General features: G+C 45.6%; 1 protein-coding gene across 4 annotated transcripts; it reads left to right on the forward strand.

Moving 5' to 3' along the window:
- Positions 1-25,437, forward strand: CEACAM20 (CEA cell adhesion molecule 20). Of its 4 annotated transcripts, XM_055247370.2 has the most exons (12): positions 1-216; positions 4,398-4,541; positions 5,383-5,658; positions 6,465-6,743; positions 8,636-8,914; positions 12,065-12,343; positions 16,000-16,117; positions 16,334-16,419; positions 17,215-17,276; positions 17,620-17,655; positions 18,137-18,262; positions 23,098-25,437. In XM_055247370.2, the coding sequence occupies exons 1-12, from the start codon at positions 165-167 to the stop codon at positions 23,149-23,151; spliced, it is 1,791 nt and encodes a 596-aa protein (XP_055103345.1). In that variant the 5' UTR covers positions 1-164; the 3' UTR covers positions 23,152-25,437. The 4 variants fall into 4 exon arrangements, with proteins under 4 accessions (XP_055103345.1, XP_055103346.1, XP_055103347.1 ...); XM_055247371.2 differs by lacking the exon at positions 17,620-17,655 and having other exon boundaries at positions 23,098-23,254; XM_055247372.2 differs by lacking the exon at positions 12,065-12,343 and having other exon boundaries at positions 23,098-23,254.
- Positions 25,438-27,418: the final 1,981 nt, after the last annotated feature.

Genomic DNA, 27,418 nt, shown 5'->3' on the forward strand with positions numbered 1-27,418 from the left:
GTCTGTCCTGGAAGCCGCAGTTACTGCAGTGTGTGTGAGTTTGTAGCAGGGTGGGAGAGGAGAGAAGGGAGGTGGAGGGGCTGCAGCTGGAGTGAGGACTGTATCTGTGTGTGCAAGCCGGGGTGACAGACGGCCTGGCACACTGAAGTCAGGTGCCAGGACCCATGGGGCCTGCTGACTTATGGGGACACCACTGGATGGGAATCCTGCTCTCAGGTGAGTGCCCTGCTTCCTTCAGATGGGGGAGGAGGGAGGTTGTATGCATCTATTTGTCAGTGGTGTGTGTGTGTGTGTGTGTGTGTGCACTCGAGGAAAGAGATGGAGGCAGAGAAAAAAATAGAGACACAGAGACAGAGACAGAAATAAAGACAGATACAGATATAAAGATAGGGCCGGGTGTGGTGGCTCACATCTGTAATCCCAGCACTTTGGGAGGCCGAGGTGGGCGGATCACTTGGGGCCAGGAGTTCGAGACCAGCCTGGCCAGCATGGCAAACCCCGTCTCTACTAAAAATACAAAAATTAGCTGGGTGTGGTGGCGTGTGCCTGTAGTCCCAACTATTTGGGAGGCTGAGGTAGGAGAATAACTTGAACCTTGAACTCGGAGGTGGAGGCTGCAGTGAGCTGAGATCACACCATAGCACTCTAGTTTGAGTGACACAGCAAGACCCTGTCTCAAAAAAAAAAAAAAAAGAAAGAAAGAAAAAGAAATAAAGAGAAATACAGAAATAAAGATACAAAAGAGATTGACAGAAGGAGACATAAACAGAGACCAGAGGCAAAGAGAGACAAAGATATATGTATATTTGTCAGTGGTGTGTGTGTGTGTGTGTGTGTGTGTGTGTGTGTACACTTGAGGAAAGAGAGACAGAGGCAGAGAGAGAAACAGACACAGAGAGACAGAGACAGAAAAAAATACAAATGCAAGAGACTGACAGAAGGAGACATAAACAGAGACCACAGACGGGAAAAAGACAAAGACGTGTGTTTGTGTGTCTGTGTACACAGAGAAAGAGAGAGAGAGAGAAAGATGGAGTCACAGCCACAGAACCAGAGACCCAGGGAGAAAGAGAGAGAGAGAAATACAGGGAGAAGAGATACACAGAGAGACAGAGACAAAAGGTGAAAAAATAACCTTAGAAATGATACCAGTGGGGGCCAGGCACAGTGGCTCACGCCTGTAATCCCAGCACTTTGGGGGACCGAGGCGGGTAGATCACACAGTCAGGAGTTCAAGACCAGCCTGGCCAAGATGGTGAAACCCCATCTCTACTAAAAATACAAAAATTAGCTGGGTATGGTGGGTGGGCACCTGTAATCCCAGCTACTCGGGAGGCTGAGGCAGATAATTGCTTGAACCTGGGAGGCAGAAGTTGCAGTGAGCCGAGATTGTGCCATTACACTCCAGCCTGGGTGACAGAGTAAGACTCTGTCAAAAAAAAAAAAAAAAAAAAAAAAAAAAAAAGAAGAAGAAAGAAAGAAGAAAGAAAGAAAAAAGAAAGAAAGAAAGGATACCAGTGGGAAAAACAGGGAGGGGCAGAAAGCGAGGGAGACAGAGGACAAAGAGACAGGGAGAGAACTGTGTAAAGACACATCCAGAAATAGATTCAGAGACACAGGGAGAGAGTTGGAGTATCACAGAGATTCAGACAAGCAGATGAGAGACAGGTGGAGGGAGGCTGTGCCAGCCCTGAGCAGCCAGGTCCACGGATGAGGATGGGGATGGATGTGAAATTTCTGCCTAAAAGGCATCTGAGACAAAAGGCAGAAACTAGAATATTTTGGTGAAAAAAGTATTTTGGAAGTGAGGACATGATTTTGCAACAGGTCATGTGCAGAGGTGAGGGCTCAGCCCAGCCTTGCTGTGTGTCTCTGAGACCAGCTTCTCATTCTCTGGGTTGGAGCTTCCTGGCTAACCCTGGAAGGGTGCAGGGGCTCTGTAGTCCTGGGAGGCTGAGAGTTATCAGCCACATCCACAGTGAGTCTATAAGCGTTGCCTCTTCCTGGTGGGACAAAGGCAGGACCCTGTGAGAAGAAAGCCAGAGGGAAGGGGCCGTGGCAGGCTTTCCACAGAGGCTTCCTGTCTCGGGTGGGTATGATGAGGCCCCCATCAATGCTTTTGCTCACATCATTTCATTTATCCTTATGACAGTTAAGTGAGGCTGGAACTGTTACTACTGCCATTTTTCAAATGGGGAAACTGAGGCTCAGATAGGGAACATCACTTGCCCAAATAAATGGCAAAGATGAGATTCAAACCCAGGTGGTCAGGCTCTGAGGCTGTGAGCCTAACCTCTAATAGGATTTGAGGCAGAGAAACCACAGACACAAGAACTCATCATCAAGACCACCATCATCATCATCATCGTTGCCATCATGGTGGCTGAATATTTGCTCTGAACTGTGTTAAGCATGTCACATTTGATATCTCACTCAGACTTCACAACCACCAGATGAGCTGAGTTCTACTATTATCTCCATTTTTCAGTTGAAGAAACTGAGGCTCACAAAGAGAAAGTCCCTTACCCATGATAGTAGGGCTAGTAAGTGACAGAGTTCATATTTGTTCCTAAGAGCTCGTGCCCTTATTCACTCACTGGGCAGGGAATTGGGCAGTGTTTGGGCCCCATTGGGGCCCTTTTGAGAGGTGCAGAGGGACTGTGTTAATTGAGCTCATGGGAGAGATGAGGTCAGTTGCGTGTGAGCACAGCTGCTGGTGTTGGGCCCCAGCAAAGTCTTGTTTGTTTGTTTGTTTGTTTGTTTTGAGACAAGGTCTAGCTCTGTCACCCAGGCTGGAGTGCAGTGGCAAAATCTCGGCTCACGACAACCTCTGCCTCCTGGGTTCAAGAGATTCTTGTGCCTCAGCCTCCCAAGTAGCTGAGGTTACATGTGCACGTCACCACACCCGGCTAATTTTTGTATTTTTTTGTAGAGACGGGGTTTCACCATGTTGACCAGGCTGGTCTCGAACTCTTGGCCTCAAGTGATCCACCCACCTCGGCCTTCCAAAGTGCTGGGATTACAAGCATGAGCCACCGCGTCAGGTCCCATAGTCTCTTGCAGCCCCCGTAGTGGTGTGCAGAATGATCAAATGGAAAACTGGAAACTCATTTTTTTGTGTGTTTGTATTTTTTTTTTAAGACAGGATCTTGCTCTGTCACCCAGGCTGGAGTGCAATAGTGCAATCATAGCTCACTGCAGCCTCAAACTCCCAGGCTCAAGTGATCCTCCCATTTCAGACTGTAGCTGGGGCTACAGATGTGGGCCAACACCCCCAGCTAATTTTAAAAATTTTTAGTAGAGACAGAGCTTCACTATGTTGCCCACGCTGGTCTCAAATTCCTTAGCTCAAGTGATCCTCCCACTTCAGCCTCCCAAAGTCCTGAGATTACAGGCATGAGCCTCCACACCCCGCTGAAAACTGGCAACTTCTGCTATCTTGTTCTCCTTTCCTCCCCATGCAAGTGAAATCTTGCCTAAGGGCACATCAGAGGAAGTACCAAAAGTCAATATTTTTCACCAAGATCACAGTAGAAGTACCCGTTAATCAAGGGTTGGCTCTGTGGCCATCTCTGGTCTGACAGGAGGAATTACAGTGTTGAGAGCACAGTCTTCAGGGCCTGGCAGGCCAGGTTCAAGTTCAGCTTCTGCCATTGCTAATACCATCTTGGTGAGTGACATCACCTCTCTGAGCATCGGTTTTTCCTCTATGTGGAATACAGGGACCATCACGTGTCTCCAGTAGAGGGCGCATCACTGGAGAGAACACAGTGACTATCAGGGGGCCCAGTCAAAGTTTGCCAATATTCATTACCACCCCCACAACAACCCTAGGAAGCAGGTGATAGTATGCCCATTTTACAGTTGAGGAGATTGAGGCTCAGAGAGGACAAAAACACGCTGCAGCTGGGCACAGTGGCTCACGCCTGTAATTCCAGCACTTTGGGAGGCCGAGGAGGGCCAATCACTTGAGGTCAGGAGTTTGAGACCAGCCTGGCCAACACAGCGAAACCTGGTCTGTACTAAAAATACAAAAATTAGCCAGGCATGGTGGCCTGTGCCTGTAATCCCAGCTACTTGGGAGGCTGAGGTTGGAGAATCTCTTGAACCTGGGAAGCAGTGATTGCAGTGAGCTGAGATTGTGCCACTACATGCCAGCCTGGGTGACAGAGCCAGACTCTGCCTCAAAAAAACAAAAACACATATACAAACAAAAACCAAACAAACAAGAAAACATGCTGCAGGTCACATAGCTGTAAGTAACGAGTAGGACTCAGGTCTCTATGGGCGGAATGCCAGCCCTATGGCCTCAGAGCTCCCTGTGCTTCTGAAGACCCTAGCCAGGCACCCCCCAACACACCTCTCCCTCCATGAATGCCTCCTCTCTCCCCTTCTAGCCTCGCTTTGGACCATATGGAGTCCTCCAGCTGCAGCCCAGCTCACCCTCAATGCCAACCCACTTGACGCCACCCAAAGTGAGGATGTTGTTCTGCCTGTGTTTGGGACCCCCAGGAAACCCCAGATTCATGGCATATCCAGAGGTGGGGGCCAGAAAACAAGACAGTCATTCTGATCTCTGCCTCCATGGAGATCCTCTATCCGAGCCTCACGCCCAAAGTCCTCAGAGGACGAATCTGATTGGCTCAGCCAGGGTCTGGCAACAACTGGTCCAGTCAGCTGTGCCAGGAGTCAGGGGTAAAGAGGGAGGGCTGTGGCTGTCATGGCTGGGGTGGGCAAAGTTGGCTAAAAGGTGGGTAGGGGGGCTGGGTGCAGTTCCTTACACCTGTCATTCCAGCACTTTGGGAGGTTGAGATGGGTGGATTACTTGAGCCCAGGAGTTTGAGACCCACCTGGGCAACATAGGGGGACCCCATGTCTACAAAAAAAAAAAAAAAAATTCTCCAGGTATGGTGGTGCACACCTGTAGTCCCAGCTATTTGGGAGGCTGAGGTGGGAGGATCGCTTGAGCCCATGAGGTCAAGGTTGCAGTGAGCCGTGATTGCACCACTGCACTCCAGCCTGGGTGACAGAATGAAACCCTGTTTCAATAAAGAAAAAGAGTGGGTAGGGGGCCCTTGCTGGCACTCATGTCATAAGCTTGATTGTCATTGCAGCTGACATTGATTGACCCCTTGTCAGGTCGCAGACCCTCTGCTTCACTTGTGCAATCACTTTCAATGGGGCTTGGAAAGCGGAAGTAACTTGCCCAAGATGACACCTAGAATGAGCAGTAGATCCAGCATCCAAGCCCCAGCATCCAACTCCAGAGTGTCTTCTGGCAATTCCAATCCAGTCCTGTTTCTCTGGGTCCTTCTGTGACTATGTCTTGTTTGTTCTTCCTCTCCCTGTGTCTCTGCCTCTGTCTCCCTTGCTTGCTTTCAGAGCTGGCCAAGCCCTCCATTGCCATCAGCCCAGGCACTGCCATAGAGCAGAAGGACATGGTGACCTTCTACTGCAACACCAAGGACGTCAACATTACCATCCACTGGGTTTCCAACAACCTCTCCGTCGTGTTCCATGAGCGCATGCAGCTGTCCAAGGATGGCAAGATCCTCACCATCCTCATTGTCCAGCGGGAGGACTCGGGGACTTACCAATGTGAAGCCCGAGATGCCCTTCTGAGGCAGAGCAGCGACCCCATCTTCCTGGACGTGAACTGTGAGTCCCTTTCCATTCTCTCCAACCCCTCACCGACACTCACTTCCTTAGTGCCTCGTTCAGTCTCACAGCTTGAAATACCATCCAGATGTGGACTTGTCTACCTTTGAACTTCAGACATATAACTGTTTGACATCTCTACTTGGATTCTACTGGAAACCTCCAACTTAATGTGTCTAAAATTGAGCTCCCAAACCTCAGACATTTGATCCAAAACCTTGCCTGGATAGGGGTGAGCAAAGAGCATTAGCTGGCTCACTTTATTCATTCATTCATTCATTCATTCATTCATTCATTCATTCATTCATTTGAGACAAGATTTCACTCTGCTGTCCAGGCTGGAGTGCAGTGGTGCAATCATAGCTCAATGCAGCCTCGACTTCCTGGGCTCAAGCTATCCTCCTGCCTCAGCCTCCCGAGTAGCTGGGACTACAGGCATGAGCCATTGCACCTGGCTAATTTTTAAATTTTTTGTAGAGATGGGATCTTGGTATGTTGCCCTGACTGGTTTTAAACTCCTCGCTCCAAGCAATCCTCTTGCCTCAGCCTCCCAAAGTGCTGGGATTACAGGTGTGAGCTACAATAACCATTCAGCTGGCATACTTTAGACGTGTCTTTCAATCTTGCTTTACCCAGGGATGAGGCTGAAGTTTCATCTCCATCTGACTACTGTACCTCGTTTGCAATTTATCTAGCCTTTGAGTGGGGAGGAGGGAAATAAAGTATTTATTGATCTATTAAAGACCTCCGTAAGAGACCTGTTGCTGATGCTATTGTTACTGCTGTAATTGTTTCTGTCCTCTCAGATGGTCCTGATCCTGTTGAAATCAAACTGGAGTCTGGTGTTGCCAGTGGGGAGGTGGTTGAGGTGATGGAGGGCTCCAACGTGACCTTCTTGGCAGAAACAAAATCTCACCCACCCTCTGCCTATACCTGGTTTCTCCTTGACTCCATTCTGTCTCACACCACGAGGACATTCACCATCCATGCTGTGTCCAGAGAACATGAGGGCCTGTACAGGTGCTTGGTGTCCAACAGTGCCACCCACCTGTCCCGCCTGGGTACTCTGAAGGTCCAAGTCCTTGGTGAGTCTCCTTTCCCGGTTCCTCTCCTTCGTTATTCTAAGAGTCAGATGCTGGCCATGTCAGAAGGAACCAGGAGTTCTTAATCCGGGGCCTTTGGATACTGTGTGAGGGAGAAATCCCTGCATGACATTGAGTTGCATGCAAAATGTTTGTGCTGTGTTCTGGAGGAAGGGTCTAGGGTTATCATCAGAGTTTTGAAGGGATCTTGGAAAAAAACCTTAAGAGGCCAGGCGCGGTGGCTCACGCCTGTAATCCCAGCACTTTGGGAGGCCGAGGTGCACAGATCACAAGGTCAGGAGATTGAGACCACCCTGGCTAACACGGAGAAACCCCGCCTCTACTAAAAATACAAAAAATTAGCCAGGCGTGGTGGTGGGCGCCTGTAGTCCTAGCTACTCAGGAGGCTGAGGCAGGAGAATGGGGTGAACCCGGGAGGTGGAGCTTGCAGTGAGCCGAGATCGAGCCACTGCACTCCAGCCTGGGCAACAGAGCAAGACTCCATCTGAAAAAAAAAAAAATCTTAAGAGCCAGTGAGCTACACCAATACCCCAGAGTTTGAGGAGGACCCAGGGGGATTTCTAATGCAGCAGGGCTCTGACTGCAGGGAAGGCTGGGCACACTGGCTCCTTTGCCTGCCTTGGCACATCCTGCACGAGACCCTGGTGGCTCTCTAGGGATTGCCCATGATTGGATTATCTGGAGATGGGGGGTTTAACTGTCTACATTTAAAAACACTAACACAACATTCACACACTCCATACACACACAGATAATATCCCCACATGCACAGCACACTCACGCACATGTACAATACACACAGTAAACACAACTCATATATAACATGTACACAACTGTGCAATACCACAGACATACAACACACACTCACACAAAACATACACACATATAGCATGCACACAACAGAGGTATACAACTCACTCATCACAAAGTACATAACACATCAGACATACAAGACATACACACAAACCCACAACACATACAAACCCATAGCACATACATACAAACCCACAGCACATACACACATACACACAGCATATACATACAAACCCACAACACATGTACACAAACTCACAACACACACACAAAATGCTCACACATACAACACATATACAACACACATGACATACAAAACACAGACATACATATCTCACATACATCTACACAACAAACAAGATCACATATACATGACACACTCACATAAAATATATATACACCTAATATGCACTAATAGACACACACAACACATATCATTGACATTCAGCACCCACTAAACATTACAAGCATTCAACATCACAGACACTCAAGATGGGCAACATGGAAAACACACCACATACCATACAGTCAACACCCTCAACACATATATACAACAGACACACAATGCACACACAAAATGCATACACATGCCACATGCAGCACATACTCAGAGCATATGCACACATCACACAACACAAACACATAACACAATACCACAGACACAGAACACACACTCATATACGACAAATATATACACATAGCATATACTCACATACAAAGTGCATATGAGTACCACACACATACTTCATATTCAACACATACACCCAACACACACAAGAGATGCAAAACACGCACACATCACACACTCTCCATACACACAAAACTCATTGCATATTCACATAATAATCACACAACACACATTCATCCACAAAAGACATACACGTACCCCACACACCAGCATTATGCAAATCATATACACATATACACCACCCACAACACACACACACACAACACACACACACACACACACACACACTCCTGGAAAAACTTGTGGGCCCCACAAGGGCAGGAGATGGGTGAAATCTCCCTGAACCTGACTGTGTATCTCTACGTGTTTCCAGAAACACTGACCACGCCTCAAGTCGTGCCTTCAAGCCTGAACCTTGTGGAGAATGCTAGGTCTGTGGACCTGACCTGCCAAACCATCAATCAGAGTGTGAATGTCCAGTGGTTCCTGAGTGGCCAGCCCCTCCTGCCCAGTGAGCACCTGCAGCTGTCAGCTGACAACAGGACCCTAATCATCCATGGCCTCCAGCGGAATGACACGGGGCCCTATGCCTGTGAGGTCTGGAACTGGGGCAGCCGGGCCCGGAGTGAGCCCCTTGAGCTGACCATCAACTGTGAGTCACCTGGGGCCTGGACCTTCCCCTTCTCCCTGCTTCCCTCCTTCTCTTTAAATTCTTCCTTCTGGTCATTCATGCTATGATTATTGAGCTCCTGCTCTGTGTCAGGCATGAATCTGGGCACTGGACAAGGCCAAGTGCCTGCCCTCAGGGGGCTTATGTTCTAGGGGAGAAGCCAGACCATAAACAGAGAAGCAGGTGATAAGGCTTAGGGACACCACCAGATTTAGGCTTTCACAGGGTCTCACTGGCCTTTGTCTACAGGGAGGCAAACATAGAAGCGGGGGAGAGGGGGAGTGAGAGAAGGAGTTGTATTTGTCCGGATCCTTGGAGAAGCAGACCCCAAGGTGGGATTAACGGGATTATTCATGCAAGGGTTTTATTAGGGGAAATGTTTCTGTGAGGATAACTAGGGAGGCAGCTGCAGGGAGGCTGGGAGAGCCATTAGACTGAGAGACTGAGATGCAAGTGTGACCCTGAGTGACGGGGAGAGGGACAGAGACTTGAATGGAAGCACCTGGATAACGATGCACTTGAAGGAACACCCATCAAAGGCTGTTGGGACCTTCCATGTCTCCCAGGAAGAACCCTGCCTTAGTTTCCTGGATGCACTCAGGGACTGGCAGGGTGCAGCCTGTGGAAGGGCTGGGAGTAGATTTGGGGGTTACAGCAATTGGGCCCTTGATCAATTACATTTCTGCCATTGGAGGTCTTTGAAGAGCTCCTCCTGGTGGCCACAGTTGCACAGCAAGAGATGATAGGGCTGGACCAGAATGGCAACTGTCGAGTGTTGAGAAATGGTTGCACTGTGGATGTATTTTGAATATGCTGCTGACTGATATTAGGTGAAAGAGAAAGAAAGGAGTCACGAATTACTCTAGGGTTTATTGCCTGAGCCACTGAAAGGATGTAGGAGTCATGAACCAAGATGGAGAAGCTTGGGGGAGAAGAGGTTTCTACAGGGAAAGAAAGGAGGGGTGCACTCTTGTACATGCAAAGTAGCAGGGAACACAGAGGTAGGGGTTAAGTACATGTCTTTGCTCCTCTTTACACTTCTCTGTTGCTCTCTCCTCTTTCCTTCTCAATTCAGTCATTAAACCAAAAATATATACTTTGTGCTCTCTCTGTGCTAAGCAACATGTTGGGCATTTGATACTTGCCATGATTTTCAGCTTTCACAGCTGCTGGGGATGGGGAGGTCACTAAGCAGGCAAATAAAACACAGCATGACAAATGGGACCTCGGGGGACAAAGGGAGGGTATGGGGAGCCCAAAGGAAGCCTCCATCGGGGGATGTTGCAAAGGGTCATCATGAATGGGGATGTCCGCCCTAAGAGCTGAAGGATGAGTAGGAGTAGGCTGCTTAGAGCAGAGTCAGGGAAGAGCATTCCAGGCAGAGGGAAGAGAGCGTGTGATGGCTTTGAGGCAAGAGATAGTGTAACAAGGATAGAATCTCCGAGTGGGATTTAATTCCTGAGTGAGAGCAAGAGGTGTGGAAAGGTGGGGCTGGAGGAGGTCTGTAAGAATCAAATTGTAAATGGCCTCATCAGCCATAGGCTTTGTCCCAAGGGCACTGGGGAGCCACAGAGGGTTCTGAACACAGGAGGGACAGTGACAGTTTAGTACTTAGGAAGACTTCTCTGGCTGCTGTGTGGAGGATGAGACTGGGATGGGGAGACGAGGAGGGGCTGGGATGCAGGTGAGGGATCCAAGTGGCCATGGGGTCAGGATGGAGAGAAATGAACAGGTTCAAATGATGCTTAGGAGGGAGCAGAGTCGGGGTATTCCTCCCCGCCTAGAATGTCTCGATTAGCAACCTTTTGCATCCTTTCCAGTATTTTACATTAATTTAAATAAAGTATGATTCTTAAACTCTTTTAGGTTTTTTTAAAAACAGAGACAAGGTCTCACTATGTTGCCTAGGCTGGTCTTGAACCCCTGAGCTCAAGTGATCTCCCTGCCTCAGCCTCCCAAAGTGCTGGGATTACAGGCATGAGCCTCGGCCCCAGGCCTAAACTCTTAATTTATATGAGAAATCCAACAACTACTTTCATTTATTTCCTTCTTATATGTGATGGAAGAGAAAAGTGACAATGATCCCCTCTGACATTACAAAGAAAATTTGCACGTGTTTATACCATTGAGAATACACAGTACTAGAAGTTAGGGATTATATACACAGGACACAGCCACAATTTCCTTCCTTTCCTTCCTTCCTTCCTTCCTTCCTTCCTTCCTTCCTTCCTTCCTTCCTTCCTTCCTTCCTTCTCTCTCTCTCTCTCTCTTTCTTTCTTTCTTCTTTCTTTCGCCTCACTCTGTCACCTAGGCCGGAGTGCAGTGGCACAATCTTGGCCCACTGCTACTTCTGCCTCCCAGGTTCAAGTGATTCTTAGCCACTCGAGTAGCTGCAATTACAGGCATGTGCTACCACATCCAGCTAGTTTTTATTTTTATTTTTCAGTAGAGACGTGATTCGCCACATTGGTCAGGCTGGTTTTGTACTCCTGGTCTCGAGAGTTCCACTCACATCCACCTACCTCGGCTTCCCAGAGTGCTGGGATTACAGGTGTGAGCCACTGCACTTGGCCTAGCAACAATTTCTGATGCCTGGGTGACCTAAAACACTTCTTTGAATTAACTTTTGCAAAGGCAGTTTTTTTTTCTTTTTTTTTCTTTTTTGAGATGGAATCTTGCTCTGTCGCCCAGGCTGGAGTGCAGTGGCACGATCTTGGCTCACTGCAACTTCCACCACCCAGGTTCAAGCAATTCTGCAGCCTCAGCCTCCCGAGTAGCTGGGACTACAGGTGCGTGCCACCACGCCCGGCTGATTTTTTGTATTTTTAGTGGATACGGGGTTTCACCGTGTTGGCCAGGATGGTCTGGATCTCCTGACCTCGTGATCTGCCCACCCCGGCCTCACAAAGTGCTGGGATTACAGGCGTGAGCCACCGTGCCCAGCCCTTGTTTTTGTTTGGATCTCCCCCACCCCCAGTGTTGTGGACCACACTCTGCTTGTCAGACAGCTAAGGAGGAAAAAGGAACATGTTCTGTTTATTTTACTGAAATTCCAGGGTGAAAGTGAATGGGGCAGAATGGGATAACTCGCTGATGGGGGCCAGGGCGCATCATGTTTGGCTTTACACACAGATGGTCCTGACCAAGTGAACATCACCAGGGAGTTGGCATCTGAGATGATCAGCGCCATCGAGGCAGAGCTCAACTCCAGCCTGACCCTGCAGTGCTGGGCCGAGTCCAAGCCAGGCGCTGAGTATCGCTGGACTCTTGAACACTCCACCGCGGAGCACCTGGGTGAGCAGCTGATCATCAGGGCTCTGACCTGGGAACACGACGGGATCTACAACTGCACAGCCTCCAACTCTCTCACCGGCCTGACCCGCTCCGCTTCAGTCCTGATCAAGGTGGTAGGTGAGTCTCTCAGGGTTGCCTTCTCCTAGGACCTGAGGGGCCTTTCCTGATGCTGGTCCCAGCTACCTAGTCTATCCCTACCGAGGGCTGGAGCGTGGCAGTCTCCACACTGCCTGAGCAGGTTCTCAGTCCACAGCTGTTGAATCCCAACCCCTAATGCTCAGGGGAATGTGGAACCTGTACTTCCTGCTGTGTTCCCTGGAAAACTCTCCAAGCTGTTCTGAGTCTCGGTTTGTTTGCCTGTAAATTGGGCTTGTGATGTTTATTAGTCTGTTTTCACGCTGCTGATAGAGACATGCCCAAGACTGGGTCATTTATAAAGAAAAAGAGGTTTAATGGACTCACAGTTCCACGCGGCTAGGGAGGCCTCACAATCATGGTGGAAGGCGAAAGACATGTCTTACATGGTGGCAGACAAGAGAGAATGAAAACTAAGCAAAAGGGGAAACCCTTTGTAAAACCGTCAGATCTCGTGAGACTTATTCACTACCATGCGAACAGTATGAGGGAAACCGTCCCCATGATTCAATTATCTCCCACCAGGTCCCTCCCACAACACTTGGGAATTATGGGAGCTATAATTCAAGATGAGATTTAGGTGGGACGTGATGCCTATCTTCCAGAGTTGTTTAGAAGGACAATGAATCAGAGGCATACTCAGTGAGGGAAGGAATGAGCTATATGGGGAATCAGAAATGATGTTAATAACAACTGGACTTGACTGGCAGGGAGTCCCCATATCTCTGTCTTTAATTCTTGAGAAGGCAACAGTGTCACTGTTCACTGGGATTCACATCCTTCTCCAATGCTTGTTAGCTGTGTGACCTTGGGCAAGTTACTTACCCTCTCTGGGCCTCTGATTTGTTAGCTGTAAAACATAATAATTCTGCCTATTTCTTAGTGTTGTTGAAGATTGTTAACATTCGTAAAGTTCTTAGGGCAGTGCTTGGCATATTGTGTTTGTTAAACAAATAAAATTATTCTTTTTTTTTGTGTGTGGCATGATCATGGGTCACTGAAGCCTCAACCTCCCAGGCTCAAGCCATCCTCTCACCTCAGCCTCCTGAGAAGCTGGGACTACAGGTGTGCACCACCACACCTAGCTAATTTTTTGTTTATATTTTTTTGTAGAGACGGGGCCTCCCTATGTTGCATAGGCTGGTCTCAAACCCCTGGGCTCAAGTGATTGTCCCACTTCGGCCTCCCAAAGTGCTGAGATTACAGGCTTGAGCCACCAAGCTCAGCCTAAAATTATTATTTATTGAGCCTGTACCACATGTCTGAATCCAACTTTCCCATATATAATATCAGCAAACACTTTGTGGGTACTCTCTGTCAGCCAGTTTTGAGGTGAGCCTGTTGGTTTCTTCATTGTACCGGAAGGGAAACTGAGACCTATAGACTCAAATCCTGTCATTGGGGTTTGAAACCAGGCTGGCCTCCTCAAGTTGTTCACTAAGCCTAGGACACCATTTATATCAACTTCCAAATTACCTCATTTAATCTTCGGAACAATCTTGTGGTCTTGTTAAGACCATTTGATGGATGGAGCAACGGGCTCAGGGAAGGAAGCAGTGAGTCCAGTTGATGCTCACGGGGATATTGTAGGATTTGAATGAGATCATGTATGGAGGTCTCTTGGTGCTTAGAGCTTGCTAGATAGCAGCTTCTATCATCATCTTCATCATCATCACCATCATCATCATCATCATCACCATTTGTCAAGCATCTGGTATGTATCAGGCACTGTGCTGGTAGTTTTATACATGATCTCATTAATCCCTTCAAAAGTCTATAGAGGCCGGGCACAGTGGCTCAAGTCTGTAATCCCAGCACTTTGGGAGGTTGAGGCAGGTGGATCACATATGGTCAAGAGTTGAAGACCAGCCGGGGCAACATGGTGAAACCCAATCTCTACTAAAAATACAAAAATTAGCTGGGCGTGGTGGTGGGTACCTGTAATCACACCACTTGGGAGGCTGAGACAGGAGAATCACTTGGGAGGCAGCGAGATTGCAGTGGTTGCAGAGGAGGGAGAGGTTGCAGTGAGCCAAGATCGTGCCACTGCACTCCAGCCTGGGTGATAGAGTGAGACTCCGTCCCCAAAAATTTTTTAAAAAGTCTATAGAGTTTAGAATTCTTATCCTTGCTTGACATATAAAGAAATGGAGATGCGGCCAGGTGTGGTGGCTCACGCCTGTAATCTGACCAGTTTGGGAGGTCGAGGCGGGTGGATAACCTGAGGTCAGGAGTTTGAGACCAGCCTGGCCGACATGGTGAAACCCATCTCTACTAAAAATACACACACACACACACACAAATTAGCCAGGCATGGCAGTGCACACCTGTAATTCCAGCTACTTGGGAGGGTGAAGCAGAAGAATTGCTTGAACCCGGGAGGTGGAGGTTGCAGTGAGCTGAGATCGCACCATTGCACTCCAGCCTGGGCAACAGAGTGAGACTCCATCTCAAAAAAAAAAAAAATGGACATGCAGAGAATGAAACTAAGAATCCCTGAAGCACCCTGGGAAGTTCCCTCGCACCCCTCTGAAGCAGAGCTCCTTCCTCAGCCTCCTGATCTTTGTAGCTGTGTTCTTAACTCAGAGGCTCAATTTCACCCTTTTGAGAAAGGTTCAGCCAGAAGTGAGATGGGCAATTGGCAGGCCAATATTAATGAAAACAATTGCTGTTTATTAATCACCTAGTATGTGCCAGGTGTTAACATTCATGATTTCATCTCATCTTTGCAAACATCCTGTGCTATTTACGGATGAAGAAATGAGACTCAGAAATGAATTCACTTGTCCAGGGTCACACGGCCCCAGCGAGTCAAGTGGCTCTAAGTGAAAGCCGGGTTTCTGGTGGCCAAAGCTCTTTTCTCTGGTCTGTGCCTCTTTTCTGGGAGGAATAAAAGGCAAAGCCATATTTGATCCATTATCCTAATTGGCGTTGTCATCATGGCCAACATTTACTGATCACTTTCCATGGTTCCAAAGAAACACTATATATATGCCAAATGAATACGTATATGTTTAATCTTTCCAGAAGCCCTGTAAACCCTATTGTTCCCATTTTACAAAAGAGACAACTGAAGCCTAGAGAGGTTAAGTAGCATGCCGAAAGTCACGCTGCTGAAATTTGGACCCAGAAACTGGATATTTTAGTTTACAAATGGTGCTGTTAATACCACAGACTGAGGTCAGGTGCGGTGGCTCCCACCTGTAATCCCAGCACTTTGCGAGGCTGAGGCGGGCGGATCACTTGAGGTCAGGAGGTCCAGACCAGCCTGGCCAACATGGTGAAACTCCCCCTCTCTACCAAAGAATACAAAAAATTAGCCTGCGTGGTGGCTGGTACCTGTAGTCCCAGCTACTAGGGGAGGCTGAGGTGGGAGGATCACTTGAACCTGGAGGTTGCAGTGAGTTGAGGTCACGCCACTTCACTCCAGTCTGGGTGACAGAGCAAGACCCTGTCTGAAAAAAAAAAAAAAAAAAAGCAAAACCAAAAACCAAAAACCACAATCTGATGCCTCCCAACGACTGGAAAACAAGTGCTCACAAAATATCAGTAGAGAAAAAGCTGCAAGCTTGGGAATGGGCTGGGGACAGGGATGAGGGTGTGTCAAGCCTGGGTCTTGATTCTCTCTCCTTGTCCAGGTCCCCAGTCCTCCTCCCTGTCCTCAAGGGCCATCACTGGTATTGTCATCGGGATCCTGGCTGTCATTGCTGTGGCCTCAGAACTGGGCTATTTTCTCTACATCAGAAATGCCAGACGGTAATACAGGGATACAGGGAGGGGGGGAAATGGGAGTGTAGCCAGCAGGGGGCGCTTGCCGGGTGTGTTGCTGACCATGGCGCTGACTCTTGTCTGGCACCTGGGGAATTCAGTGGGTTGTGGGCATTGTTCAAGAATGGACATGGGATATGGACAGAACCTGTGGAGATGGGCAAGGACTAGAGGCACAGAAGAATGAGGGCTTTGGGGTTTCAGGCCCTCAAGGAAAACGACAGAGGACCCCAGTCATGAGACCTCACAACCCACCCCGGAGGAGGAGCACCCCACAGAGCCCAGTTCCGGTAAGTGACCCTATGGTGGCTGATGCCTGGGGCAGGGGTGAGCGCTGGGGAAGAGGCTGGTCCTGGGGGCTCCCAGCTTCGCCACCAGGTCACTGTATGATCAGGGCAAGCCCTGTCCACTCTGAGCCTCTCTGTGTTCCCATCTGGAATATGGATGAGATTGGAGTCAAGCCCTCTGACGGGTTCTGCCTGTTCCAACAGTCACGGCAAAAGCAGGACAACATGCTGGAATTCTCTCCTTTCTCAGTCTCAGAAAACTTTGTTAACTAATTGTTGTAGACAGAATGAATCAATCACAACACTCCTTCCTGCTGAATCCAAATCTAGCCTCATAACATATCTCAGTAGAGTGCCTCGAGTGCCCTGTACTGATGGGTTAGAGTTAACCAAAGACAAAATGAAACATACTTGCCATCTCTGGGTCTGGGATTCTGGAAGGATAGGCCTTTTGATATGGAAGGCTTTCTAGAAACTGTCCAATCCAGCCCCATTTTACAGAGAGGAAAACCAAGGCCATTAGGGATAAAGGGCTAAACCCAGGCTACAGAGGATCCAGTGTCAAAACTGGGGCTAGAATTTAGATTTCTCACCTCTTCTGTGTCACCAAACAGCCTTACCTAACCCAGAGCTTGATTTCCAGGACATTCCTGGTCAAGCTCACTGGAAATATGACAGGGAGTCCTGGGAAGGGAGATTTCTGCACTTCCTTCCTGGGGCCAGGGGTCCTGGAAAAACAGCCCCTTGCCCCATATCTCTTTCGAACTCCAGCTCCTGACTGAGATTCACTTTTTCCAGAAAGCCTGAGTCCTGAGTATTGCAATATATCCCAGCTTCAGGGACGGATCAGAGTGGAAATGGTGAGTGATGCTGCAGAGGGACCCTCCTTGATCCTCTGACCAGGCCGCTATAGGCTTACTTCTTAGGGTGGGGGCTAGCATAATCTTTTGAGAAAACCCAGTGCCAGGTTAAGTCTCTCTGCATCTCCTCCTCTGACTTCTCTGAGGATCTCAAGACTCTCCCAGGTTTTTTCATCTCTTCTCCTCGTCTTCTTACTCTTTGGCATGACAATTCCTAGCTTGGAGCCCTCTGGGAATCAGAAGCGCTATAACTGCCTCTGAGGCCAAAGCTATTTCTGAGAATCTCTTGCGGTAGCCCCTGTTCCAAGCCCTATGACCTCTCTGCAATTTTGTTTTTCCCCAGATGCGACCACCAGACCTTCCAGAGGAGACCTATGAGGTACATTGGCCCTGCTGGGTTTGGTTAAATATTCTATGGAGGAAAGATAATCTGAGAATTTTATATGTGATAAGCCTGAGAGATCATCTTGTCTAAACCTTTCATGGCACATCACAGGGCCAGGGATGGGAAGAGAGTAGCCTAAGGCCTCACAGGGAGCTGGGTTAGATGCCAAGACCCTGGATCCTCTTTTGTTCCTTCCACCTCCAGGGCTTGGAATTGGATTGCCAATGAGGTGGTACTGGACCAGCATATGCTGGGGTGAAAAGGAAGCTGGGAGTAAAGGTTGCAGATCCAGCAGGAAAAAGGAGAGTTCTGGGTCAGGGCAAGGGCCTGGGTTCTAACCCTGCTTCCACTTCTGATTCTCTGCAAGAACCTGAACAGATTCCTTCCACTCTCTGGGTCCCTGAAGAGTATAAGCTGGTACATTCCTGGCAATCTGTGTCTGTGGGCCCTGCCTAATTTCTCTGCTTACTTGCAGACAAAGCTGCCTTCAGCAAGCCCTGGAGGCAATTCTTTCAGCCCCTGGAAGCCACCACCCAAACCTCTGATGCCCCCACTCAGATTGCTCTCCACTGCGCCAAAAAACATGGAGTCAATCTATGAGGTATGTTTATGCCACATTGAGTCTTTGGACGGTGGAAATCTGTCACCAATCTGCTTTTTCTTCCCTACTAAAGAGTCTGTAGGATGAACTATGAAGAAAATTTCCCTTTAAAAATCTTCTCAATTCCATCCTATTCATTTCCATCGTGTCATTTTCTGGTTAGTTTTACTTCATTCCTTTCCAATGCACTCTGTTTTATTGCATTCCATGTTTCACTCCACCCATTTCCTTTCTATCCATTTAGCTTTATTCATTTTCTGTATTTCTATATCACTTCACTCTGCCATTTTCTTTCCATCCCATTGGGTTTTATTTCCTTCCACTCTATTTCCCCCATCCCATCTCTTCCCATTCACTCTATTCCATGCCTTTTATTTTCTTTCTTCTTTCTTTCTTTCTTTCTTTCTTTCTTTCTTTCTTTCTTTCTTTCTTTCTTTCTTTCTTTCTTTCTTTCTTTCCTTCCTTCCTTGCTTCTTCTTCTTTTTTTTTTTTGGATACACGGTCTTGCTCCATCACCCAGACTGGAGTGCAGTGACTCAATCTCTTATCACTGCAACCTCCGCCTCCCAGGTTCAAGGGATTCTCCCACTTCAGCTTCCCGAGTAGCTAGGACTGCAGGCACGAGCCATCACACCCAGCTAATTTTTGTATTTTTTGGTAGATACGGGATTTCACCATGTTGGCCAGGCTGATCTTGAACTGCTGACCTCAATTGATCTGCCCGCCTTGGCCTCCCGAAGTGCTGAGATTACAGGAATGAGCCACCCTGCCTGGCTCATTCTATGCCTTTTCATTCCATTCCACTCAGCTCTGTTTGATCCCTTTACATTCCTTTCCATCGCTTTCTTATTTCATTCCTTTTCATTCTTTTCCTTTCTTTTTATTACATTTTATCCATTTTTATTTTTTCTTTTAATTCCTTTCAATTCATTTATTTTACATTTCATTCACTCTTTTATTCCAGCCCACTCAATTCCCGTCCCACGACTTTATTTCATTTCCATTCTTATTCTTCCTATCCCATTTCAGTCCTCTTATTTCCATCCATATATTTAATCCATTTCATCCGTTCTATTTCCTACCTCTCCATTCCTTCCTGGTCAATGTCCCTATTTACATTCATTTCCATTTGATTGGTTTTCATTTCATTCCACTGCATTCCAGTTCTTATTCTTTATATTTCTTTTCAATTCACTTTTTCTTTTTTCCCATTCCCTTCTTTCTTTTCCATTCACTTTCTCTTCTCCATCCCCTCCCCTTTCATTCAATTCTATTTCACTGTTTTCTATTCCTCTCCATCTGTTCTCTTCAATTCCTTTCCCTTTTCATTTCTTTCCAATCCACCCCACTCTATTCTATTCCATTCCATTCTACTCCATGTTTTCTCACTTCATCTTCTCCGTTCATGCCCTTTATGGCACTTCATTCCTTTGTCTTTATTACTTTCCTTTTCAAGCTTTCCATTTAATTTCTTCTTTTCAAGTCATTCCATTCCACTCCTTTTCATTTCATTTAAGTTCTTTCCATCTCTTTCCAGTGCTTTGCATTTCCTACTCTTCATACCATTGATTTCAGTTTCATTTCATCATTTTATATTCCATGGCATTCCATTTCACCTCTTTTCTGGTTTTTTAATTTTGTTGCTTTATTTTTATTCTTTAATGTTATACTTTCCTTCTACTATACTACTTTTCTCTCATTTCCTCTCCATTTCTGTCCCCTCATTACCTTATTTTATTACTCTCTTTTCTGCTTCATTTTATATCTTTTCTGCTTTTTTAATTTTTTAAAAAATTGCCTTGTTTTATTACTCTCTTTTCTGCTTCATTTTATTTCTTTCTCTCCATTACAATTTTCCTTTTCATTTAATTTCTTTCATTTGCCCTTCTTTGGACATCATGCCATTTTATTTCACTCCATTCTCTGCCTTTAATTTTTATTGTATTCCTTTCTGTCCTATTCAGTTTCCCTCCATTTCATTTATGCCTTTGCCATCTCTTTCAGTTACATTCCTAAAGTCTATTCCTTTTCATTCATTTCCTTTCCTTTCCAATCTTTCATTTCATTCATGATATTTACTTCCCCACATTTTTCTCATGGGAGATTTGAAGCAGTTTTTCTTATGGAAGATTTGAAGCAGTTTATATACAACACTACAAAATGGTGTTAAATTAGAAATAGAAATTACAATCAGAAAAAATATTTTTAACAATAGCAAGAAGTCAATATATGGGTAAAAAGTAAAATTATATGCTGGACCTACATGATATCTGCCACTATATCTCTTATATGTCTCTAAGCTTCCTGGTAACAATAAAACAGAGAGGTATGATTAGTTACATCATTCAAAAAGAAGAAAACTGGGCCAGGCGCGGTGGCTTACCCCTATAATCCCAACACTTTGGGAGGTGGAGGCAAGCAGATCACTTGAGGTCAGGAGTTCGAGCCCAGCCTGGCCAACATGGTGAAACCCTGTCTCTACTGAAAATACAAACATTAGCTGGGCATGGTGGCAGGCACCTGTAATCCCAGCTACTCGGGAGGCTGAGGCAGGAGAATCACTTGAATCTGGGAGGCAGAGGTTGCAGTGAGCTGAGGTCGAGCTACTGCACTCCAGCCTGGGCAATGGAACAAGACCTTGTCTCAGAAAGAAAAAAATAAAAAAGAAGAAAACTATTAGTTCATCCAGGCATAAGCAAAATTCCAATAACAAGTTTAGAGCAGTCAAGTGATGGCTCCATAGTTCTAAGGACTAGTAGAGTTACTTTAGAGAATGCAAGTGATCTCAACCCTGTCATCAGGACAGCCAGATTACTCCAATTCCAAGAATGGACTTCAGATTCTATATTCTGAACAAGGCAGTGACCAGTCAGAGTTTATCCAGAGGAGGAATAAGAGAGAGGCCAGAACAGGGGCTCAAATCCATGTCCTACTGACAGGATTTTATTGGGTTTGGAAAAGAGAAAGTTTAGGGACAGAGAACTCCAATATTTTAGTGTGTCTGACAGGCTTCAAGGAGGGGGATAAATGTGTTCCTTGTTGTTCCAGAGGGCACATAAATTACCATGGAGGATAGGTAAAAGAGGGGTAGATTTTAGCCTAACAGACAGATGAACTATTCTTGAAAAATGTGAATATCCTATATACCTTTTTATTTTTTTGAGACAAGGTATTATTGCTCTTTCGCCCAGGTTGTGTGCAGTAGTGCGATCATGGCCAACTGCAGCCTCAGATTCCTGGGCTCAGGTGATCATCCTACCTTGGCCTCCCAGAGTGTTGGGATTACAGATGTGAGCAACTGCACCTGGCTGAATGTTTCATATACTAATATCTTAGTCAAGAAATTTTAATGTTAAGAAAGTTAAACCCTTTGAATGTAGTTCAAATGGGGATTAATTGAGAGAACACTGAGAAATATCAGATAACTCAATTTCAGAAATTACTCCTGGGCCTCTTGGCGACTCGAATGCCATCAAGAGGCTGTTTCTCTCTTATTATACAGTTTCCCGTTTTCACTAATCTATGAATTCATCTCATCCTTCTCAATCCAGATTGAATTTCTATGTAAGTCTCCTGGTCATTGCTTCTCTATAACTTCAGAGTATATATAACAACATCTTCTGCTGCCCTTTAAGCGTTTCTAGGTTCAAATTCTCCATAGGAGAATCAGATTGGTTCAGGCCACGGTATGGATCATGTTTAGGTTTGTCAGCTCTCTAATCAGCTTTGAACTGGTAAAAACTTAGCCACCTAAGTCCTTCTCTTCACCAGTGTCTGCGTAGGGAAGCCATGTTTGTTTCCTATTATTAGTCGGGCAAAAGGTCTTCCCAGAAATCCCACCCAGTAAGCTTCCTCTTATATCTTATTAGCCAGAATAAAGTCATATGGTGCTCCTTGTAGCAACAGAGGCTGAGAAAGTGGTACATTAACATTCCCAGTCTCTTCAATAGAAGCAAGCAAGGGAGGTGGTGTGGGGAAGAAGGTTAGGTCAGTCATCTCAGTGTCTGCTACATTCTGGAGGGATTAGAAGGAGCAAACCATGCAAACAGTATGGAAGGAAACATTCCAACTTGAGAGGCATCAGTAAAAAAGGCCCTGAAGTTGGTGTAGAGTTATCAGTTGCTGTATAATGAATTACCACAGACTTTGCAGCTTAAAACAACATGAATTTATTATCTCACAGTTTGTGTGGGTCAGGAGTTCAGGCATTGCTTAGACAGCTCTTCTGCAAGGCTGTATAATCAAGGTGTCAGTCAAAGCCCAGGTCTCATCTGAGGCTTAACTGGGGATGGATCCACTTCCAAGCTCATGTGGTCATTAGCAACATTCAGTTCCTTGCAGGCTGTCATAATGAGGGCCTCAGTTTCTTACTGTCAGCTGGAGGTCATCCTCAGTTCTTTGCCATGTGGCCCTCTCCATAGGCAGCTCACGACATTGCATCTTGCTTCTTCAAAGCCAAGACAGAAGTCATAATCTTATGTAACAGGATCACATACATGCAATCATCTATATCCTTCCACCTTGGCCATATTCTATTGGTTAGATGCAAGTCACAGATCTTGCCCTCAAGGGGAGGAAATTACATAAAGGAATGACTACCAGGAGGCAGGGATTATGGGGACCACTTTAGAGTCTGTTTACCACAGTGGGGAAGTACATGGGCCATTCCAGGAACAGAGATGTGCCAGTGTTACTAAAGTGTGATGAGAATGGAGGAAGATTTTTGGAATTTCCAAAGAAAGGAAAGTTCCAGGCTGTTTGGGCCCCAGACTACAGTGAGTAGACTGGGGGATCCACCTAGAAACTGAAGCTCACATTTTCTCTTTGTTTAACAGGAGCTTGTGAATCCAGAGCCCAACACTTACGTCCAAATCAACCCCTCGGTCTAACGGAAGCAGAGATCTTTTCTCCAGGAGTCCTAGTGAAACCATGCTTGATCATGTATTTAATGACATTTATTAAGTGCATATTATAAGCCAGTCATTCTCTGTCATCTCTGTAGACCTTGTGATGTTCTACTGCAATGGGTTGATCAGGCCCTTGTTCCCATAGAATCTTAGATTTTTGACTCATATTTCTTTTCAAAGCAACAGTCACGGTAAAAATGACAGCCCGTGGATCTAGAGTTAGAGGACCAAGGTTTGAGACTGAACAGCTTATCATAGTTGCAGGCTGAGGATGAGCAAACACTGGACTCCAGAGAGAAGAGTGAGTCTGAGTCAGCCAGAGAGGAGCAGGGGACAAAGGCAGGGGTCAGAGAAGTGGCTTTTCAAATCATGATAGAAGATAAGGAACAAGGAGCTGTTAAGAAATTAAGACCTCTTAATAAAAGGAGAAAACACGTAGTGAAGTGAGGGATTGAGGCTCCTGAGGAGAGGTAGGCATGAAATGCCTAGAATCCTGAGAATTGCAGGGGTGGAGAGAGTCAGAATGAGATTTGCTGAAGGTAAAGAGAGTGAGGAGACAAGGATATCTCCATGGTTTCTTGCCAGGGCAACTGGATGATTGGCAGGTCACTTTCTGAGCAACTTTGGGATAAGGAGAGAAATAAAGAATTCGCTTCATGTCAAGAATTTAGACATGTCAAGAATCAGTTGGAGAATCAAGTAGGCAATTGTTCATAAAAATCTAGACAGGTCATGGCTGGAGATACACATTTGAGAGTTGTCAGTGGGACTTAAAATTATGGGGCTGGATGAGCTCCTCTGTCGGGGGGTCCCCAAGACCACCTCATGCTCAAAGATTTTCTAGAGGAATTCATAGGACCCAATTGTTATACTCATGGTTATAGTTTATTACAGCAAAAGGATGGAGAATAAAATTAGCAAAGGGAAAAGGTGCATGGGGTGAAGTCTAGAGGATACCCTGCACCAGCTTCCAAGTGTTCTCTTTCAGTGGAGTCACATGGTGTATTAGTCTGCTTTCTTTTGCCTATAACAGAGTATCTAAATCTGGGTAATTTGTTTTAAAAAGCAAATTTATTTCTTACAGTTAGCTTAGAAGTCTAAGGTCAAGGAGTTGCATCTGGTGAGAGCCTTCTTGCTGGTGGGGACTCTCTGTAGAGTCCTGAAGTGGTGCAGGGAATCACATGCCAAGGGGACTGAGTGTGGTAACATCTTAGCTCATGTTTCTCTTTCTCTTCTTATGAAGCTACCAGTTCCACTCCCGTGATAACCCGTTAATCCATTAGTCCATGAATGGATTAATCCATTCATGAAGGCAAAGCCCTCATGAGCCAATCACCTCTTAATATTGCCCCACCTTTCAATATTGCCACACTGGGGATTAAGTTTCAACATGAGTTTTGGAGGAGACAAATATCCAAACCATAGCACATGGGAAACCCCCCAGCAATGATGTGTGACAACGTGTGTGAAGCATTGCCATCGAGGGAAGCTCACCTAAACCTGGGTGTCCATGGTTTTTATAAAGGGTCAGTCACTGAACCTCCAGACTCCTAGAAGGAAAGCAGATGTTCCTCCATAAATTACATTGTTAGTATAAACCATCTGGACAAACTGGTACAGTACGGCTCAAGGCCTCAGGCAAACAAAAACACTCTTACCAGACAGAACATTATGAAGCTCAGTTCCCAGAGCTGCCCAAAGTCTAGTCAGGAAAACAGGACCTTCTGGGGAAATTACAAGGTTTGAGCAATAGGCCTGTTATGTCAACGCTAAGCAGAGTGGATGAAGACAAGGCAAGGGACAGGCTGACAGCTGATTTCTGGGTTCCTCCGATGTTTACAGGAGAGATCAAGCAAAGGAGACAAAAAAGGACTGTTAACACAGGGGGGAAACCAACACTGAAAACTCCTGGAAATGAAGACAGAGTTTTCAGAATGGGTTGTTGCTATCCTTGGAGCTGAATGGCTATCATAATGATGATAACGTTAATTCAGATTTTAAAAATTAATCATTAGATGTGATACAAGAGACTGGAATTAGGATCTTAAGGGTTGCACTCAGTAGTACCAGAAACACCACCCTATTTGAACCCTGGGAACTTTCCTTTTCCCTGCCGAGAAATGTCCCCCTCCAGATCATGCCCTTCTACCCTCTCTGACTCTTACTTTTGTTTTCTAGTATTTATAGTAAATGGATTCATAATCTTCTTGCTCTTCACTGTATCTTGAGCCCTTACCCAATTCATGGCCAATAAACAGAACCTTAATATAAACTTTGGTCTCAGCTCTTCCCGACAGTTGACAGATAAATCTCTAGATTAGATGTGCATCTTTCTAGAATGTTCCTGAGTGGTAACTCTTTTTTTAAATTTTTATTTATTTATTCATTTGTTTCTTTATTTATTTTGAGACAGGGTCTGGCTCTGTCGCTGAGGCTGGAGTGTAGTAGCGTGATCTTGGTTCACTGCAACCTCCGCCTCCTGGGCTCAAGCAATCCTTCCTGCCTCAGCCTCCTGAGTAGCTGGGACTACAGGCTTGTGCCACCAGGCCCGGCTAATTTTTGTATTTTTTGTAGAGATGGAGTTTCACCATGTTGTCCAGGCTGGTCTCAAACTCCTGGGCTCAAGTGATCCTCCTGCTCCGGCTTCCCAAAGTGCGGGGATTACAGGCGTGAGCCACTGCGCCCAGCAGTGGTAACTCTAAAGTCCCTGTAATATTCAGGTTAAGTCAGCATTTATAGGTTCCTGGAAGTAAACATTGCCACCTTGTTCATTCTGAAAGAAAATAAAAAAGACTAAACAAAAGACAGATAAACAAAGTCAGTTTTACATTGTATAGTACTAATGCTTTACTTTCTGAAAGTTGTTTTTTTTTTTTTTTTGAGATGGAGTCTCACTCAGTTGCCCAGGATGGAGTGCAGCAGCATGATCTTGGCTCTTTGCAGCCTCCGCCTCCCAGGTTCAAGCGATTCTTCTGCCTCAGACTCCTGAGTAGCTGGGATTACAGGCGTGCATCACCATGCCTGTCTAATTTTTGTATTTTTTAAGTAGACACAGAGTTTTGCCATGTTGGCCAGACTGGTCTCGAACTCTTGACCTCGTGATTGGCCTGCCTTAGCCTCCCAAAGTACTGGGATTGCAGGTGTGAGCCACTGCACCTGGCCTATTTTCTGAATATCTTAAACAATTAGCAGAAAAATAAATGAAGTGAAAAAAGGAAGATGACCTAACACTCAAAGCATCCCATTCTGATTTTGTCATATACGTATTTGCAGATCAACCTGCAAGATTTTACATCTTTACAACACAGCTAGTAACATGGCATTTCTATTTGTCCATTTTCTCTCTCAGTAAGGTTTTGAGGGTTTCTTCAGATTACTTATATTTATCTTCCTAAATTTATTTATAAGGGTTTTTTTTTTTGCTTTTTTTGTGAATACATATGAACTTTTTCTGTTGTGTTTGCAAACTTAGTATTGCTTGCATGTAGAGGAAAGATGTGTAGACAAGGGGCAACATAATTTAAAAGTTAAGAGCATGGACTCTAGAGTTCAACTTCTTGGTCTCAAATTCCAACTCTATCCTAATACAGTCTAGGGTAAGTTATTTATCTCTAGGTTTCAGTTTTATCTTCTGTAAAATGTAAATAACACTCTCATTTCACAAGAGTTGTGGTGAGGACTAAATGAGAAAAAAATATATATGTTATATATATTAAATATATAATATGTATTATATATTATATATAAAATATATATATCTCACAAGACTGCTTAGCACAGAGTTTCACATAAAGGTTTATTATTATTAACATAGAGTGTTACATAAATGTTTATTATTACTTGTTTCACATTTAATTACTTTTAAACTCTCCTTGATGTTAATTGCTTTTAGTTAACTCTCTCGAGTCTTCTGCTAATAATATCTGGAAATAATTTTGTATTCTTTGTATCCAATAGTTATAACATATATCTATTTTGTATTGAAGTTTTCTTTTTAAAACCAGTTCTTGTTAGACATACGCTGAAATGTAGCATTTCATAGACAAAATAATATGTAGAATTTGCTTCAAAATCACTGGGAGATGAAGAGAGTGGAAAGCACAACATAAGTGGAAATACAGATGAAACAAGACTGAGTGAAAATATTTAAGTTGGATGACATAGGTCATGGGGGGTCATTGAGTCCCTACTTTTGTTTTGAAATTTACAAAATAAAAGGTTAAAAAATAAGCTACTTACTTCAATTTAG

This window comes from Symphalangus syndactylus, chromosome 17 (genome assembly GCF_028878055.3).
Source record: "Symphalangus syndactylus isolate Jambi chromosome 17, NHGRI_mSymSyn1-v2.1_pri, whole genome shotgun sequence".
NCBI lineage: Eukaryota > Metazoa > Chordata > Mammalia > Primates > Hylobatidae > Symphalangus > Symphalangus syndactylus.